At 40.7% G+C, this 19,188-nt stretch overlaps 1 protein-coding gene across 8 annotated transcripts in view; it reads right to left on the reverse strand.

The window, feature by feature from the left end:
- ANKRD28 (ankyrin repeat domain 28) overlaps positions 1 to 19,188 on the reverse strand; it is a 213,084-nt gene that overhangs the window by 69,061 nt on the left and 124,835 nt on the right. For 6 of the 8 annotated variants that reach the window (XM_069568331.1, XM_069568341.1, XM_069568366.1 and 3 more), the window contains one exon: positions 7,396 to 7,474. The exons of the other annotated variants lie outside the window; for them this stretch is intronic. In XM_069568331.1, the coding sequence (XP_069424432.1) occupies positions 7,396 to 7,474 (79 nt within the window). The remainder of the gene's footprint in view (positions 1 to 7,395; positions 7,475 to 19,188) is intronic. 8 annotated transcript variants of the gene reach the window in all.

Raw genomic sequence — 19,188 nt, forward strand, 5'->3', positions numbered from 1 at the left:
CTCTGCATAGAAGTTAAACAAACAGGGTGAAAATATACAGCACTGATGGACTTCTTTTCCAATTTTGAACCAGTCCTTTGTTCCATATCCAGTTCTAACTATTGCTTCTTTACCTGCATACATGTTTCTCAGGAGGCAGGTAAAGTGGTCTGTTATTCCCATTGTTCAAGAATTTTTCACAGTTTGTTATGATCCACAAAGTCAAAGGCTTTAGCATAGTCAATAAAGCAGAAGTAGATGTTTTCCTGGAATTCTCTTGCTTTTTTGATGATCCAGCAGATGTTGGCAATTTGATCTCTGGTTTCTTCTGCCTTTTCTAAATACAGCTTGAACATATGGGAGTTCTCAGTTCACGTACTGTTGAAATCTATCTTGGTGGATTTTGAGCATTACTTTGCTAGCATGTGAAATGAGTGCAATTGTGTGGTAGTTTGAAAATTCTTTGGCATTGCCTTTCTTTGAGACTGGAATGAAAAGTGACATTTCCAGTCCTGTGGCCGCTGCTGAGTTTTCCAAATTAGCTGGCATATTGAGTGCAGCACTTTCACAGCATCATCTTTCAGGAATTGAAATAGCTCAGCTGGAATTCCATCACCTCCACTAGCTCTGTTCATAGGATGCTTCCTAAGGCCCACTTTCTAGGATGTCTGGCTCTAGCTGAGTGATCACACCATGGTGGCTATCTGAGTCATGAAGATCATTTTTGTATGGTTCCTCTGTGTATTCTTGACACCTCTTCTTAATATCCTCTGCTTCTGTTAGGTCCCTACCATTTCTGTCCTTAATTGTGTCCATCTTTGCATGAGATGTTCCCTAGGTATCTCTAGTTTTCTTGAAGAGATCTCTAGTTTTTCCTATTCTATTGTTTTCCTCGATTTCTTCACATTGTTTTCTTAGGAAGGCTTTCTTATCTCTCTTTGCTATTCTCTGGAACTCTACATTCAGATGGGTATATCTTTCCTCTTCTCCTTTGCCTTTCACTTCTCTTCTCAGCTATTTGGAAAGCCTCTTCAGACAACCATTTGCATTTCTTTTTCTTGGGGATGGTTTCAAAAATACAAGCATTAAATGAATAGCTCCCAAGAAAATATCTATAGTAGGAGATCAGAAAATTAAGCTCTTAAAACAGAAGTTCTTCAACCAGTCACTGCCTACACAAATCCTACTACATGCTAAGTAGATGGGGGTGGCGGGCAGAGTGCAGAGGAGAGAAGAGTGGTTCAGAATGTAGCAGAGTTAAGAACAGAAACCTCACAGTCACACAGCCTGGGTCTGAAAGCTGGCTCTAGCTATTATTAGCAATATTATTTTCAAGCAGTTACTGCATCTCTAAATGCTTTCAGTGCAGTTCAGTTCAGTCACTCAGTCATGTCCAATTCTTTGCGACCCCATGTACTGCAGCACACCAGGCTTCCCTGTCCATCACCAACTCCTGGAGCTTGGTCACACTTACGTTCATCGAGTTGGTGATGCCATCCAACCATCTCATCCTCTGTCGTCCCCTTCTCCTGTTGCCTTCAATCCTTCCCAGCATCAGGGTCTTTTCAAATGAGTCAGTTCTTTGCATCAGGTGATCAAAGTATTGGAGTTTCAGCTTCAGCATCAATCCTTCCAATGAACATTCAGGACTGATTTCCTTTAGGATGGACTGGTTTGATCTCCTTGCAGTCCAACGGACTCTCAAGAGTCTTCCCCAACACCACAGTTCAAAAGCATCAATTCTTCAACATTCAGCTCTATTTACAGTCCAACTCTCACATCCATACATGACTACTGGAAAAACCATAGCTTTGACTAGACGGACGTTGTTGACAAAGTAATGTCTTTGCCTTCGAATATGTTGTCTAGGTTGGTCATAGCTTTTCTTCCAAGGAGCAAGCATCTTTCAATTTCATGGCTGCAGTCACCATCTGCAGTGATTTTGGAGCCCAGGAAATATTCAAGTCTGTTACTGTTTCCACTGTCTCCCCATCTATTTGCCATGAAGTGATGGGACTAAATGCCATGATCTTAATTTTTTGAATGTTGAGTTTTAAGCCAACTTTTTCACTCTCCTCTTTCACTGCCATCAAAAGGCTCTTTAGTTCCTGTTCCTTTTCTGCCATAAGGGTGGTGTCATCCCCATATCTGAAGTTACTGATATTTCTCCCGGAAATCTTGATTCCAGCTTGAGCTTGTCCACCCCAGCATTTCTCATGACGTACTCTGCATATAAGTTAAATAATCAGGGTGACAATATACAGCCTTGACATACTCCTTTCCCAATTTGGAACCAGTCTTTTGTTCCATGTCTGGTTCTAACTGTTGCTAAATGCTTTAGTTTCCTTTATTGATAATAATACCTTTAGAGATAAAGCGGTATAATGCGATCATACATGAAAGAGCTACGCTTAACACAGTACTTGAGAGTACACTCACTGCTTCCTATTACTTCATCCCATTCAATAATAATCATAAAATTAATTCTACTAACCTCTAGTGTTAATATAGATTCTACAGATGAATACACTTGTTTGAATTACATGTAACATGTCAAGTTATACCCCTCATTCACAAATCTTGAAGATGCATTATGTACAAATATCTGATTTCTAGTGAATTTATTCTGGACTGCAGGTTAAAGGGAATAAGTAGTTTTACGCAGAAAAGGCAAAACAAACCTAACTGGCCAAAATACAAAAGAGAAGGGGAGGAAACACCACCTTCAGTAGAAGCAGCAAACAGTTACACTCACAGACAGAAGTATGAAGAATTTCTACCAAATACAGCGAAATCTGTACCAAATGAAGGGCGTCAGGTGAAGCTTCTTCAATCCTCGGGAAAGCTACAAAGTCATCTAAGCCACACTGATGTGCATGTCCTTCTGACCCATTCTCTCCTCTGTCTGCGTCCCAGAATCCCTACCACCCTTTCAGATGATCGAGAGGTCACCCACAGGAGAATCTCCCTTCATACCACAGAAGAACAAGCTAAGGACGCTGCGTGAGAGACCAAGCAAGCACCTTCATTATTTTTGATAGAGCTGCTGGAAATTGAGGGTAAGAATCAATCACCATCGATCACAACCTAAGTAAGAATCTATGATCCACGTTGCTGCCAGTCACCTAACTGTCTGTAGTCCATCAAGAATAAGCGAAGCTAAGCTACCAGGACTGACAGAAAACACATTCAGTCTGAGAGTGAGGTAAAGAAATAAACACAAGGGATGCTCACTTTTGCCCCTCCTTATTCTATTCTTTACTGATGGATGCTTTGGGAAAACATATTCCTCAGTGATATATAACAGAGGTCCAGTGGTTAGGGCCCTGTGCTTTCACTGTCGAGGGCTCAGGTTCAATCCCTGGTCAGGTCACATCCCACCAACCAACAATCTTAAAGGATTCAGCACAGGACTAAAGCGAAAATATACAAAGGCAGAGAAAACTGAGCAAGATAGTTAATAGGTAAATATATTTGAAAGTAATCCCAGGAAAGGAGAGGAAGAATTTGTGAACTACCTATTATACACAGGGGCTTCCCAGGTGGTGCCAGCGGTAAAGAACCTGCCTCCCAATGCAGGAGACACTAGACACGCGTTCAATCCCTGGGTTAGGAAGATCCCCTGTAAGAGAGCATGGCAACCCACTCCAGTATTAATGCCTGGAGAATCCCATGGACAGAGGAGCCTGGTGGGCTACAGCCCACAGGGCTGCAGAGAGCCAGACAGCACTGAAGTGGCTGAGCATGCACGTGTTATACACAACTGCAGAGAAATTAAATTCTGAGCAGAGACCTCAAAGAGCTCCAAGAAAGATGAAAGACAATGCAAGGAGATGAGAGCTGGCAGACCAGGATCGAGAAAAGGAAAAAAGCAGTTAAAGATGAAAGCCTAGAAACAACAAAAAGCAAAATAGATATGCCTTAAAACATAGTCAATAATCTGAAGCCACAGCTAGAACGAACCTTTAAAAACCCAGGTCAGGCTCTGTCCCTCCACTGGTTTTCCACATCACTTTAGGGGCCAAAGCAAGTCCTTAATTGGAATGCTCCTACCTCTGCTTTATTTCCTACTGCTTTTTTCACTTGCCTTCATACATGCTACACTTTGTGATATTCATTCTCATTAATCTCTTCATTTCCACGAAGTTACTGCACCATACGCAAGGCTCTCTCCCTTATTTGCTTCAGTTATCTCCTCGTATGTCCCTGAATTCTTTCCTCATAATCCAACACAAATAGCAACTGATCCCCGCCCAACATACTATTCTTTGACCTTATCCATAGCAATTATCATCACATGACAAACTATATATATTAACTTGCAATTATGTCCCCATTAAAACATAAAACCTTTGGGATTGAAATGAAAACTGACCTTTTCCAGTCCTGTGACCACTGCTGAGTTTTCTAAATTTGCTGACATATTGAATGCAGCACTTTCACAGCATCATCTTTTAGAATCTGAAATAGCTCTACTGGAATTCCATCACCTCCACTAGCTTTGTTCGTAGTGATGCTTCCTAAGGCCCACCTGACTTCACATTCCAGGATGTCCAGCTCTAGGTGAGTGGGAGTGATCATACCTTCGTGATTATCTGGGTCGTGAAGATCTTTTTTGTACAGCTCTTCTGTGTATTCTTGCCACCTCTTCTTAATATCTTCTGCTTCTGTTAGGTCCATACCATTTCTGTCCTTTATTGAGCTCATCTTTGCATGAATGGGCTTTATTGAGCCCATCTCTGCAGCTGCTCAGTGGTGTACAACTCTTTGTGACCCCATGGACTGTCCATGGGATTTTCCTGACAGGAATACTGGAGTGAGCTGTGATTGGCAAATTACTTTCACCTATTTTGTAGGATGCCTGTTCATCTTGTTGGTTTCCTTTGCTATGCAGAAACTTTGTAGTTTGATGTAGTCTCACTTGTAACATCTGCTTTTGTTTCCTTTGTTTTTGGTGTCAAATCTAAAATGTCATCACCAAGACTGATGCCAAGGATCAGTCTTACCGTCTATGCATTCGTCTGTGAGTACGATTTTTACGAGTATGATTCTTATGCTCAAGTCTTTAAGCCATTTTAAGTTGATTTTTGTGTATAGTGTAAGACAGTTGTCCAGTTTTCCCAAAACCATTTATTGAAGAGATGGTCCTTTCCTCATTATATATCCTTGCTTCCTTTGTCATAAATTAACTGACCATGATATGCATGAGTTTATTTTGGGACTCTCTTTTTGTTTCACTGACCAATGTGCCTGCTTTTACGTCAATACTATGCTGTTTTGATTACTACAGCTCTGATCCTTTTACAACTACACAAGGCATTACCAAAGAACTCAGTGTTGACAGGTCTATGGTTATTTGACACGTGAAGCAAACTGGAAAGGTGAAAAAGCTCAATAAACGGGTGCCTCATGAGCTGACCAAAAATTTTAAAAATCGTCATTCTGAACTGTCATCTTCTCTTACTCTATGCAACAACAACGAGCCATCTCTTGATCAGATTATGATGTACGACAAAAAGTGGATTCTAAATAATGAAAACCAGTGTTCATAGTTGGACCGAGAAGCTCCAAAGCACTTCCCAAAGCCAAATTCGCACCAAGAAAGGTCGTGGTCACTGTTTGGCTGCCCGTTGCCCATTCACTACAGCTTTCTGAATCCTGACAAAACCATTACATCTGCAAAGTATGCTCAGCGAATCAGTGAGATGCACTGAAAACTGAAACGCCTGCAGTAGATACCGGTCAACGGAAAGGGCCCAATTCTTTTCCACGACAACGCCTGACCGCCTGTTGCACAACCAACACTTCACAAGTTGAACTGGGCTAAAAAGTCCTGCCACATCTGCCATATTCACATGACACCTCCTGCCAACCGACTACCATTTCCTGAAGCATCTCAATAACTTTTTGCAGGGAAAATGCTTCCACGACCAGCTGGAGGCAGAAAATGCTTTCCAAGAGTTTGTCAAACCCTGAAGCACAGATTTTTATGCTATACGAATACAGAAACTTATTTCTCATTGGCAAAAATGTGCTGATTATAATGGTTCACATTTTGATTAATAAAGATGTGTTTGAGCCTAGTTATAATGATTTAAAATTCATGGTCTGAAAGTACAATTATGTTTGCACTACCCTAATATAACTCTATACACTCATGCAACTTGTTATAAAAACCACAGTAAAAAAATTTATTAATTTATTATGGCAAAAATTCTGTTCAGGCTACTATTTAGTAGGATTTTCACTCAGAATGTCTCTTCAGTGCTCCTTCTCCCAAATATCAAAGGAATGATACTATCTCTCCAGCTGCCTTATGCATATCTCTGTGCAATCTGACAACACAAGCTGAATTTGAACATAAGCATCCTTTCTCAATAAATATCAGATTATTGTAAAATAATCTTGGTACCACAAAAATATTTCTAAGCTCTCTTTGATCACCTATTTTAGGTTTGCAAGAAGTCTGACCACCATAGGAGCTATTCTATAGGAGACTGTTATATAATTTCTTCATATATAAGGTTCTGAACAGTTCAGAAGTTAAAAATAAAGTACAATCTCCTAAAATAAATTTTATAGGCCCTCAAAAAGAATTAGATATATGCTATTTAAAGACATAAATCTTGCTGCCATCATTTTCAAACTATACCTACTATCATATAATTTCTTATCCCTCCAACGCTAGACTAGCGCCAAGCTACCATCAACTCCTCCTTGAAGAACTGTAACCATCTTCCAGTAACTCCATGGTCAATGAGGCCTTGTATGACTACTTTGTGTAACACCTAACACTATATAATGCTTATCCCACTCCATCATAGCTATCCCTCATCATTCACAGGGAAACTGGTTGGAAGACTCCCTGTGGATATCAAAACTCACAGATGCTCAGAGTTCTTATATAAAATGTCATAGTATCTGCATATAACCTATACATATGCTTCTGAATATTTTAAATTCTCTCTAGATTACTTATAATACCTAATACACTATACAAATAGCAGTAAATAGAATATAATGCTATGTAAATAGCTGCCACTGAATGGTAAATTCAAATTTTCCCCCTGGAATACTGGCATATTTTCAGTCTATTTTTCACCTGTGGTTGGTTCAATCCATGAATACACAACCCGTGAATACAGAGGGCTGACTGCATTCTGATCTATTTTTTCATTTTTCCAAAGCATTTATCTCATTTTACATACTGTAAAGTTTACTTGTATCTGTAGCCTGTTTTCCTTCAGAGTTACATGCTCCACAAAGGAGGTGACTTGTTTTCCAATGTGAGACCATTACTTCTAGAACAAACAAATAAGTTTCAGGTTGTCTAACAAATATGAAGAAATAGTGAGGTTTAATAAATATTAATGACAAAAATATACATGATGTGCTCTTACACAGAGCTGGCCATACCAGATAAAATAAGCAATTCAATGATTTCTGCATCTCCAAGATAGGCAGCAGCATGCAGTGGAGTTCTCTTTTCATTGTCCTGTGATAAGAAGGAAAGGTGGAACATAAATTTCAATATAAAGTTAACTTTAATATACTTTAAATGAAGAAAATCCACTATAAACTATAGCTTACTACTTCCACAACTCTAGTATGCAAGTCCCATTAATGGAGTATTTCTTTGCTAGGAGAAGAAAAGCCTAAAAAATATATTTTGGCTTTAAAAGAATAGTATAAAATATAGCAAAGAATAAAAGATAAATCTAAGATGACAAAGCAATAGCTTCTTAGACTTTCTTTGAATAAAGATGACTATATTGCTAATATATATAGGAAAATTTCCTTTACTTCATACTACTTGCCCACCTCCCCCAAATATACTTCCACAATTTCACAGTTTATAAAACAAACCCTAACAAACCAAAAGGTTGATTATCAAAATGTTCCCCACCAGGAAAGCCCCTATCAAAATGTTTCCATAGAACTACAGTGGCAAAAGTAGAAAATATCTCTGGGGATCTGAAATTATCTCTTCAAATAACCTTAAGGTTTTTCTTAAAGTTCCTGCCAATTTTGGTTTTGGCTCTAAAATATACTCCTATCCTATACATAGTCTTCCAACCTTCCTCTAGAAATAGAAGCTACATCTAAATGCACAGCTGTGTATACTTCTTGCCTCAAACAATAAGATCCTCCAGTTTGAGAAGCAGGATCTTAGAGTAATGTCACATTTAGAGATTCAGTTCAAAGTATACCTCATCTAAAGTTTCAACAGTGTTGCTGAAGTCACTGCATCTGAGAAAGCTATTCAATTACAAATATTTATTTTGAAATTTACAACCAAATTTTTAGATACTGGTTTTTGAGCCAGATTATTAGTTTTTTTCCTTGCCCGTTTCCCTCTTTGTCCAGAGGAATGAAGTTTTACCTGGTTATTGACCGACCCAACAAGAGAACAGACGCCTAGCATGCCTTGAAGCGTTGCTACTTAGTGTGGACAGATCATGTGTGGGAGGAAGGAACGGCACAACTTTGACACCTTCAGCCTAAAAGAAACTACTCCAGAGCCAAGACTAACATTTCCCACCTCCCTCACCCTGGACAGCATGTGTGAAACTGTGCCAGCTTTGACCAGGCAGAGGTAGGCTAATATCCTACAAGACTTAAGCAAAACATATGGAATGATCTTGCAGAGCAAAGCTGCACCAACAACACACAGTTAAGAACCACTGACTTCTAGACTATTAAGAGAAATAAAATTCTTAAATAGGTATCAGGGACATCCCTGGCAGTCCAGCGGTTGGCAGCCCGCCTGCCAGTGCAGGGGACATGGGTTTGATCCCTGGTCCGGGAAGATTCCACATGCCACTGGGCACCTAAGCCCGCGTGCCGCAATTCCTGAGCCCGTGCTCCACAATAAGAGAAGTCACAGCAACACAGAAGCCCCAGCACTGCAACTAGAGAAAACCCACGCGGCAGCAACACAGACCCAGTGCGGCCACACACGAGCAAGTGAGCAAATAACAACCGCAGAGCGGGCGTTTTGGGGGGGGGCCTCTTGCATTACGATAATATTGTTAACCTTCAAGACTAAAAAAATGAAAAATTTCACATCACAATAATTTTCCAGTTTGGCAATACTCCAGTTATACTAAGAAAAGATTGTTAGGCAAATGGGAATAAATTAGGGGAAAAAACTGCTATTCAAAACAGGGGTTAAAAATATTCACAGGCCATTCTAAAAAGGTTTAGATGTATTTCTATAAAATTATTAGAAAATGTGTATAATACATAATTATAACTGGCTCCATAAAAATTTCTTCATATAATGTTAATATATTTGTGTCCTTAAAATAGTAACAGGTGAGAAAGAAAAAAGAGGTTGATATAGTGGTTGTTACTGTTTTTTAATAAGCTAAGAGTTCTTGTCTCTCTAAAGCCCAGTTAATTTCCACAAGATTGTATTTTTTATTCCAATACATACCCCATTAAACAAATGGTTTGCACAGAGATTATTGGACAAACAGTCATTTGCCGGAGTCCAGCTCCAGCAGCCAGGGAATCAGCCTGAAGAGATGAGCGGTGTCGGCGGAGAACGATGCAGCCTCTGACTCAAGGTGCGGGACTGCATGTTTATTTCAAGCGTCAGGTCTTCTTTTATACTTTGACAAAAGCATCAGATCAGAGGTTTTACATTTCAGCTCCCCCTCACCCAGACTTTGTCTCCATAAATCACTGTTGTCCTTCAACCAGAGTTACACTGTAACTCATGCTTATGTCTGGCTGCATACCACATCCCTCAGTTTATTTCTTATCTTTTTAAATCCTGCTTGCCCCTAGTATCCTAAGCTGACTATCTCCTAAAAAGGCTTCCAGCTATTTTTAATTATTCCTAAACCCTAAGCTCAGCAAACTTCCTTTGCCATAAGCATTCCCCTCACAAACAGGTCTCAGATAACAATCTTTCCCATGGTCTCAAGCTGCAGCCTATGTGCTCATCCTGGGACATTCTTTGCAAAGATCCTTGAACATATGTCAATGGTTTCTTTATAGATTATTTTCTGGGCACAACTGCAGAAGGCTTTGTGCTTTCTCATGCTTCTCTCAAGAACAATAAGCACCTTAACATTCTTTCCAGCCAACTCAACCAAAGAACAAAGAAGGCAATGGCACCCCACTCCAGTGCTCTTGCCTGGAAAACCCTATGGACGGAGAAGCCTGGTGGGCTGCAGTCCATGGGGTCACTAAGAGTCGGGGCACGACTGAGCGACTTCACTTTCACTTTTCACTTTCATGCATTGGAGAAGGAAATGGCAACTCACTCCAGTGTTCTTGCCTGGAGAATCCCAGGGACGCGGGAGCCTGGTGGGCTGCCGTCCATGGGGTCGCACAGAGTCAGACATGACTGAAGCGACTTAGCAGCAGCAGCAGCAACCAAAGAAAGGAAAGAACAAGTCAGAATCACAAGACCTAACTCCTTCATCCCGGGACCGTGCCTGCAGGATGAGGAGAGGAGCTGGGGCCGTGCCTCCATTTTGTCAGTAATGCCTAATGCAGCTCCTGACAGTCATTGAAAAAGCTAACACAGAACCACTAAAATATAAGGCTTTATTCAAAGCTGAGTCCTAAGCTTAATCACTTTAATAAAAGGATCCTTGGCTGAAGGCTTTCCAGTGTTAATCACTAACACATCAGACTTCCCTATGGTATTTGGTGGCCAGTGGTTTAGTCAACAACTAGTGTCCAACTCCTGTGACCCCATGGACTGTAATCTGCCAGGCTCCTCTGTCCATGGGGATTCTCCAGGCAAGAACACTGGAATGATCTGCCATTTCCTTCTCTACTCTATGGTATCCCTGGGTCAGGAAGATTCCCTGGAGAAGGAAATAGCAACCTACTCCAGTACTCTTGCTTAGAAAATCCCACAGATGGAGAAGCCTGGTAGGCTATAGTCCATGGAGTCGCAAACAGTCAGACACAACTGAGCAACTTCACTTTCTTTCTTTAAACCCACTCAAACTGAGGAAAACATCTCCTCTGCAGTATAAACCACATACACAGCACTCACATAACACACACACACACACACACACTCACATTTATGTGTGAGAGATGTCTGGAATTCTATGACTCAATGCCTTGAATCCTATTAATGTATTTTATGACTATAAATGTTTTTTCCCTTTGATCTGTAGAGAGGAAAAACTAAGGAACAAATTAATTTTGAAAGAAAAAATTTTACCTATCATATTTAGCTGCAATTAAATACTGAAAATGATACAATAAAACACATTCCTTTTAACAAAATTTATTAGAATGAAAAAATGACTATCCTCTTACAGACACTGAATTTCACTTCAAGGATTTTTTTTTTAGATAAAGATACTGCTATGTGTGAGAAAGTATATTTATTGACCATAGCTGGAAGCAAAATGCTGAAAACAATGTAAATGCCCATCAACAAGCAAACGGTTATTAAAAATTATGAAACACAAGCAGTTCCTAACCAACCTTCAACATTCTGTTTCCCGAGTAAAGGTGACTTCGGCACAGCATGTGTTTTGAGTATTAGACCGCTGCAACCAAGGCCCTGCGCGCGCACCCATATCGCTGGGTGTGTGTGCACCAAGCGGAAGAGAGGCGTGCTAACACAACTGCTTGTGCCAACTGTGCCTGCAATCATACATGCGATTTAAATACTATTTAAACTGATGAAACAGGAGTGAGGAAAAAGCAAATTGTCTGTATGATCACTAGGTTAAATACTATATAAAGACTCAATACAGGCAAGCTACCAAAAAAAGTACTGTTGGAACTGGGTGCAGCCAAGACAATTGATACACTAAGGCAGTTAACATATGCAGAGCTTGTCTTGGGTATCTAAATTCTTACATCACTTTAAGAAACCCCGAAGAGGAATTAGAACTAATACCCTGGGCAATGGTCTATGCAAGGAAAGTAACACTGAACTCCTGTTAGTGGACTCCACATTGTCAACCAAAAGCCTTACCCCAATTTTTAAAAAACCGGCTGGAATATTACACATTATTACAGCAAAATGATTAAAGATCATTTAAAATACTTCCTTTTGTCAGACTTTGATTAGCTTATCAACTACCAGTTATGAACATTTTTTTTTTTTAATGAACATTTTTAGATGAGAGTCTTGGAGCTGTATATCCATGGAATGAAACACTATGTCCAGTTCCAAAGTGTGTGGGTTTTCCCCACACATCCACACAACGTTCCAACGCCAGCTAGCTGTCCTACAAATTAACACAGTTCTGACACTACCTGCCAGGGGACAGCATCAGATGCCACAGGTTAAGGACTCAGTCCTGCAAGAGGGGCTCCCCGCTCCACCACAGAGGTCAACAGCAAGTTCAGGTTGTTATCAGATCTCTGACTGGGTACAAATCCAGGTTCCGCTGACCTCCTTGGGTGTGACTAATTGCTAGAGCAGCTGACAGGACTTAGAAAAGCAGTTTACTACCTAGATTACCAGTTTATTACACAAGATACTGGAGGACGTGAATTAAAACAGTCAGATAAAGAGGAACACAGGACAAGATCCTAAACAAAGGAGCTTCCGTCCTCAGAGTTTGGAGCCTAGCCCAGTGGCACATTTAAGCATTTCTGGTTCAACAGCCTGGAAACTCTCTGAACACCTCACCTTGTGGGTTTTTATGAGTTCCTACTGACTGCAGGCAATTGAACTCAATTTCCAGCCCTTCTCTCCTCAGAGATCAGAGGGTGAGACTAAAAGTTCCAATCAAGTTCTTGCCACGTGGTTGGCTACATAGGCAAGGACCCCACATTTAGAGCCTTTCCAAAAGTCATCTCATTAACATAAGGCACCACGGTTTTCCTCCTAGGAAATGTCAAAGTTTTTTCTGTGCTAGAAATAGAGACTAAGACTAAATATATATATTTCCTATTATAAACCATAATATTACACTATGCTTTCAATTTAAAATAACAAGCAGACCCCAATGCTCCTTATCAATGGAACATCTCTAAAGCGAAGTGTTAAATGAAAAAAGCAGCCTAGCAACAATTGTGTTAAAGATTCTATACACTCCTAGACTCTCCTAGACTTGAATATGCATAAAACATCTTTCAAGGATACTCAAGGACATCCTGTATATTTAAGATACAGTGACGGCCTCTAGGTGAAGAACACTGACACACCAAAGTCTGAAGGTGAGAGAGTTACTCCTCACCACCTGTGGCCTTTGGTACTGCCTGGAGTTACTACCATGTACCTCTTTCAAAAAGTAAAATTAAAAATTAAAAATAACATTTCAATCAGCTGAAAAGCATTTCAGTAACTTGCCATACCAGGCAAGTCCAAGTGCCCATTAAAAAAAATGTTTCTTGGATAATCAGTTTTTAAAGAAATTATTACCTCCATGTTGTATTTCAAACAAACTTGACTAGAATTATTAAATACACAAAATAGACACAAATTAAAAATTTAACTCATTTGTTCGCAAAGCTTTTTGATTATATCCACAGAAGTAAACACATTTTTCTTGTAGTTCTCATGTGGTGCCCTGAAAAGATATTTTGTGCATATGATCAGGACTATAAAAATTATTTACCCTCCCCCATTAAAAGCAAAACAAAAAATAGCTATAGTTCTTATAAGTGATTATCCCAAAGATGAAAAAAAGGACACATATTAATGGAGACTAGTGACTGCTAACCACTTTGAGCTGATAGTGTTACTGTTAGTTGCTCAGCTGTGTGACTCTTTGCAGCCCCATGGACTGCAGCCCACCAGGCTCCTCCATCCATGGGATTTCCCAGGCTAGAGCACTGGAGTAAGTTGCCATTCCCTTCTCCAGGGGATCTTCCCAACCCAGGGATCGAACCCAGGTCTCCCACACTGCAGGCAGAGTCTTCAGCGTCTCAGCCACCAGGCGAGCCCCGCAGGCAAATGCTGTGCTGGTGCAGCACACACCAGTGACTGGACAGCGAGGACGTTCCTTTGCGGTGGTACAACAGCTCTCCGTCTTGAACCTGTGGGCGGTTATACAAATCTACACATGTGGCAAAATGTTCTAGAATTATGTACGAAGACATTACTGCTACTCTGCTCCTCCTCCCCCAAATGAGTGCATGCATAAACTGGTGAAACCCAAGAAAGGTGTGTTGTCTAACTGAGTTGTATTGTGCCAGTATCAACTTCCTGCTTTGGGGGTTTCCCTGGCGGTCCATGGTTAAGACTCCATGCTTCCAATGGAGGGGGCATGGGTTCGATCCTTGGTTGGGGCACTGAGATCCCACCTGCTGTAGTGCAGCCAAAAAAACTAAACTTCCTGCTTCTGATAATGCACTGTAAGTAACAGGTCATCATAGCAGGAATCTGATAGATGGAAACACAAAACCCTCTCTCTACTATTTTTAAAAATTCTGGAGTGTCCATAAATAATTTCTCCAAAATAAGGCTTTTAAAAAGTGTTCACAAACATCCTGAATTATACTTTCAGTTTTTATGCTCTCTTACGGTAAACTCTGAAATGCTCACCAAAATACAGACAAGCAAGGTTAACAACTTGTGAGAAAGAAGGAAATCCATGGTGTATCTAAGCACAAAGTGAAAGAAAGTGAAAGTGAAGTTGCTCAGTCGTGTCTGACTCTTTGCGACCCCATGGGCAGTAGCCTGCACCAGGCTCTTCTGTCCATGGGATTTTCTAGGCAAGAGTACTGGAGTGGGTTGCCATTTCCTTCTCCAGGGAATCTTCCCAACCCAGGGATCAAACCCAAGTCCTCCCGCATTGTAGACAGACGCTTCACCATCTGAGCCACCAGGGAAGTCCTATCTAAGCACAGGCCAGGAAAAGGGTGAGATTCACTAGGAAGTGCCTTATGTCAAACCTGGGAACTCAAACTTCACCTCTACGTTCTCAACATTTTCTGTGGAAGTTTTAACTTAAAGCAGATTTGGGGACCTGGCTGGAATAGAAGGAAATGTTTATGTGAGTACTCAGTGGTATCCAACTCTTGGGGACCCCACGAACTATATAAAAATAGGTAAGTGAAAGATAGAAATGATAAACTGAGAGATAGAACATCTGTATAAGGAGAAATAGAGAGTCTAAGAATTCATCTATTGATACGGATTCAACCACATCCTCCACAGCAATGACTCAAATCTGTAACGCGGCCCTGCTCCAGGTGCTGAAGCTTTCACGTGTATTAGCCAAAACCAGGAAGAACAGTAACACTAGCATCCCACAGCTTGCTTTATATGCTAGGACCGCTCTAAACACTCTACCTCAACAGGTTAAGAAAACGAATACAGAATAGGAAATCCAGTCACAGAAAAAAGTTTAAGGAATTTACTCATCTGGAATTGGCAGAATCAGGACAGAAGCACAGGCAGTTGGGCTTCAGGGTGCATGCTGAACTTATTTGACCCAGTGGACCCTAGCCCGCCAGGCTCCTCTGCCCACAGCATTTCCCAGGCAAGAATACTGGAGCGGGTCTGCCATGCCTTGCCTTTCTCAGGGGATCTTCCCGACCCGGGACCAAACCTGCATCTCTTACATCTCCTGCACTGACAGGCAGGTTCTTTACCACTAGCGCCCCCTTGGGAATCTCAATTTTACTATACAGACTCTATAAGGCTCCACTGAATACTGAACCATTGTTCGTTTAAAACTAATCACTCTCCCTCAAAACCTGTGGCCTGACTTCACTTTTTCTTATCAACTTCTTATAATTTTCTAAGCAGTTTTTTCTCTGTTTTCCATTTACTTTCCTCTAATGGCTACTTCCTTGGCTGCCACTGATCATTTTTACTTTTGTTTCTACTAATATCAGACTGAAACTTTCTTGTTGAAAATCTGGGTATCATCTTTCAAGGTTCAGCTTCTGGTCCACATAACTCAGCTGGAATTACCCAGGAACGAGTCAAATCTACTCTTTGTCTTCACCTCTTCATAAAGTAAGTTATGACGGCTGACTGTCCTCAAGACCCTGCACTCAGAGAAGCCCTGCGGCTAACCTCTGCCTTGGGGATATAGCTCTACAGGGTGCTGGTGGGTGTCTAAGATACTTCATATAAGAGAACCCTAGTTTTCTTCAGTATGGAAGTGACGCTCTGTACACTTAAGAACCATCTGGAAAAATCCTCAGACTGCATTTTTAGTTTTTACGTGGCAGCAGATCAAAGCTGGAAGGCAATTTCACATTCACTAAATCGTAAGCTCAATCACCTTTAGTGGCACCAATCGTCTCCACTCTCCCTCATTAACCTGATGTTTGAAAGCATTAACCTATCACTGAAACCAGTTGTGGTTCAGTTGCTCAGTCATCTCCAACTCTTTGTGACTCCATGGACTACAGCATGCCAGGTTTTCATCCTTCACCATCTCCTGGAGTTGGCTCAAACTCACGTCCATTGAGTCAGTGATGCCATCCAACCATCTCATCTGTCGTCTCCTTCTCCTCCCGCCTTCAGTCTTTCCCAGAGTCAGGGTCTTGTCCAATAAGTCGGCTCTTCGCATCAGGTGGCCAAAGTATTGGAGCTTCAACTTCAGCATCAGTCCTTCCAATCAATATTCAGGGTTGATTTCCTTCAGGATGGACTGGTTTGATGTCTTTGCAGTCCAAGGGACTCTCAAGAGTTTTCTCTAGCACCACAGTTCAAAAGCGTCAATTCTTTAGCACTCAGCCTTCTTCCTGGTCCAACTTTCACACCCATATGTGACTACTGGAAAAACCACTGCTTTGACTATATGGACCTTTGTCAGCAAAGTAACGTCTCTGCTTTTTAATATGCTGTCTATTGAGACTAGTTAATCTCTACTAATGGAAAGAATAGTGGCACCTTTTCATCTTTCACCTTTGTTTCCTTAACCAAGAATGCATTTCCCCTGCCCAAATCCTTCCTACTCTTTATGGCCCAGTTCAAATTTCATCTCCGTCACAGTCTTCAGGACCATGTCAATTCACTGGGATCCTTCTACCCCGTGCTTCTATTACGACATTATCATCTGTACTATTCAGGTGGCAGTCCTGTTATTGCTCAACTCTGGTTTATATCATGGTTTCATAATTAGGTAATAAGTATCTGGAGGAAGCAAACTATCTAATTTTATACCCACACAGCACGTGGCTCAAAGTTACATACCCCACAGGCACTAGAGAGGTTTAAACAAATTAAAACATTAATGAAGGAAATTCACCATCAATCAATGATGCACTAATGTAATGCAGCTCGTGAGAGACACGTGTGTCGATTTCTGGGTCCCAGAACACAGTGCACGCTAGAAGAGCCTCTGGCAGCCAACTGCCCAGACCTCTGGGCACACACCACCACAGAAAGAGCCAGAACCACTAGGATGCTTGTTATGATTCTTTTCCAAGGAATACTTTGAGAACCTCTGTGGAACCTTTACGTTTCAGATTACAACACGAAAAATCATCTGCATTTAGCAGAGCGATGTGACTTTAAGGAAAAAGTATTTCCGACTAGCAGGTGGTCTATGTCTCTCTCACTATCCCTAAGAGTCACTGTCTATTGACCACATGCCTTAGATGGCATTACTGGGCGCGAGGGAAAGAAATCTAAATAGAATCTGTTCAGGTGAAATGAATCTGTCAGAAGGGTGCCGGAATACTTCATGGAGCTGAGCACCAAACAACTACAGTTTTGGTAAGGAAGGCACGTGGCAAGGCCACAAGGGAATATGAAACATTCAGGACTCTTGTCTTTTTCTGTTTTTTTTCAGCATCAGTTTCTTTTCTTTGCCTTTACCAACAACACTTCCCCTCACATTAGGAAACAAAACTAATAGAGATCCTGGGGTTTACTTTTAAAAATTCAGCAGCCCCAAGAGAAGTCTTTAATTTTAAACCTGAGAACAGTATTCTGATAGACTCCACTTTGGTAGGTTGCTTACCTGTATACCAACAGAGTGTAGTAACCATGTGGGATGACAAGCTTCTCAGAACAGGAGTGCAACCCACGGATCTTTATTTTGTGGCAGGCACTGCACAAGGCATTTCACATATCTGCTTTACTTTGCAAAATGATTGTATGGTTTAGCTTGCATTATTCTTAAGAATATGCCTACTTTTAAACCCAGGCTCTTCACCAAAACACTGTTAACAACAGACCAATTAAAAGTATTTATCAAATTTGGCAAGCTGTGGCTTCTCATGGGAACTGTGAAAAAAGCAACACTGCGACAAGTACACTGCTTAGCTCTCTGGATTGGAGGCTGGCCTTCCCCACACTTGGGGACAGTGAAATCTCACTTATTCCTTCTACGCACAGAGCAGAACTATCACTAGCCTATAAACGATGTCCCTCTAATATTCTCTTTCTATATTCACACAGGAAGGAAAAGGAATGGCTAAGGAATAATTGGGCAGGCTATTTCTCCTTCCATTTCTTTAGAAAAGTGTGCTAGCCAGAAATCCAGGATTGCATATACATTTGACCCTTGGACAGCATGAGTTTGAACTGTGTGGATCCATATATAAGCCAGTTTTTTTCAATAAATATATTAGGAAAAATTCTGGAGATCTATGACAATTTGGAAAACTTACAAGTGAACTATGTAGTCTACATATACTGAAAAAACTAAGAAAAAGTTAGGTATCATGAAGGCATAATATACATGTAGATACTAGTCTATCCTTACTTAGGCATAAAGTGAGTGATATTTAATATATTTATGTTAGTTTTCTTACTGTTTTATAACTTTGCTTTCAAAGAATTATATTACTATATGGTATTCCCTCCTTCTCCTCCTCCCCCATCTTGTAACTGGAGAAACTGCGTTACCAGCCTATCAATGACACAAGTAAGTGGTTTTTGTACAGGCTAGGCTTCTGAGCAACAATTGATTACACCAGGCTACCCCAGAGCAATCATATTGTTGTTGCTTCAATATCACTGCATGAATTGTACTTGTAAATAAACATGAGTTTCTTTTTCATATTTTCTTTTTTGATGTCTAGGGTTAGCAACACATATAACATCTAGTGATTTGTTTTATTATAAGACAATATTGATGGGGGTGGTGAGAGAGATGATTCATCTTATAAACAGATGATGCAAACTTACAGTACTGATAAATGCAGTCAAGTACTGTAAATGTATTTTCCTATAATTTTCTTAATAACATTCCTTTTTTCTAGTTTAAGAATATAGTGCATGCATGGTCAGTCATGTCTGACTCTTTGCGACCCCTACTCTCAGTAGCCCACCCAGCTCCTCTGTCCATGGGATTT

The sequence above is a fragment of the Ovis canadensis genome, chromosome 1 (assembly GCF_042477335.2).
Source record: "Ovis canadensis isolate MfBH-ARS-UI-01 breed Bighorn chromosome 1, ARS-UI_OviCan_v2, whole genome shotgun sequence".
NCBI lineage: Eukaryota > Metazoa > Chordata > Mammalia > Artiodactyla > Bovidae > Ovis > Ovis canadensis.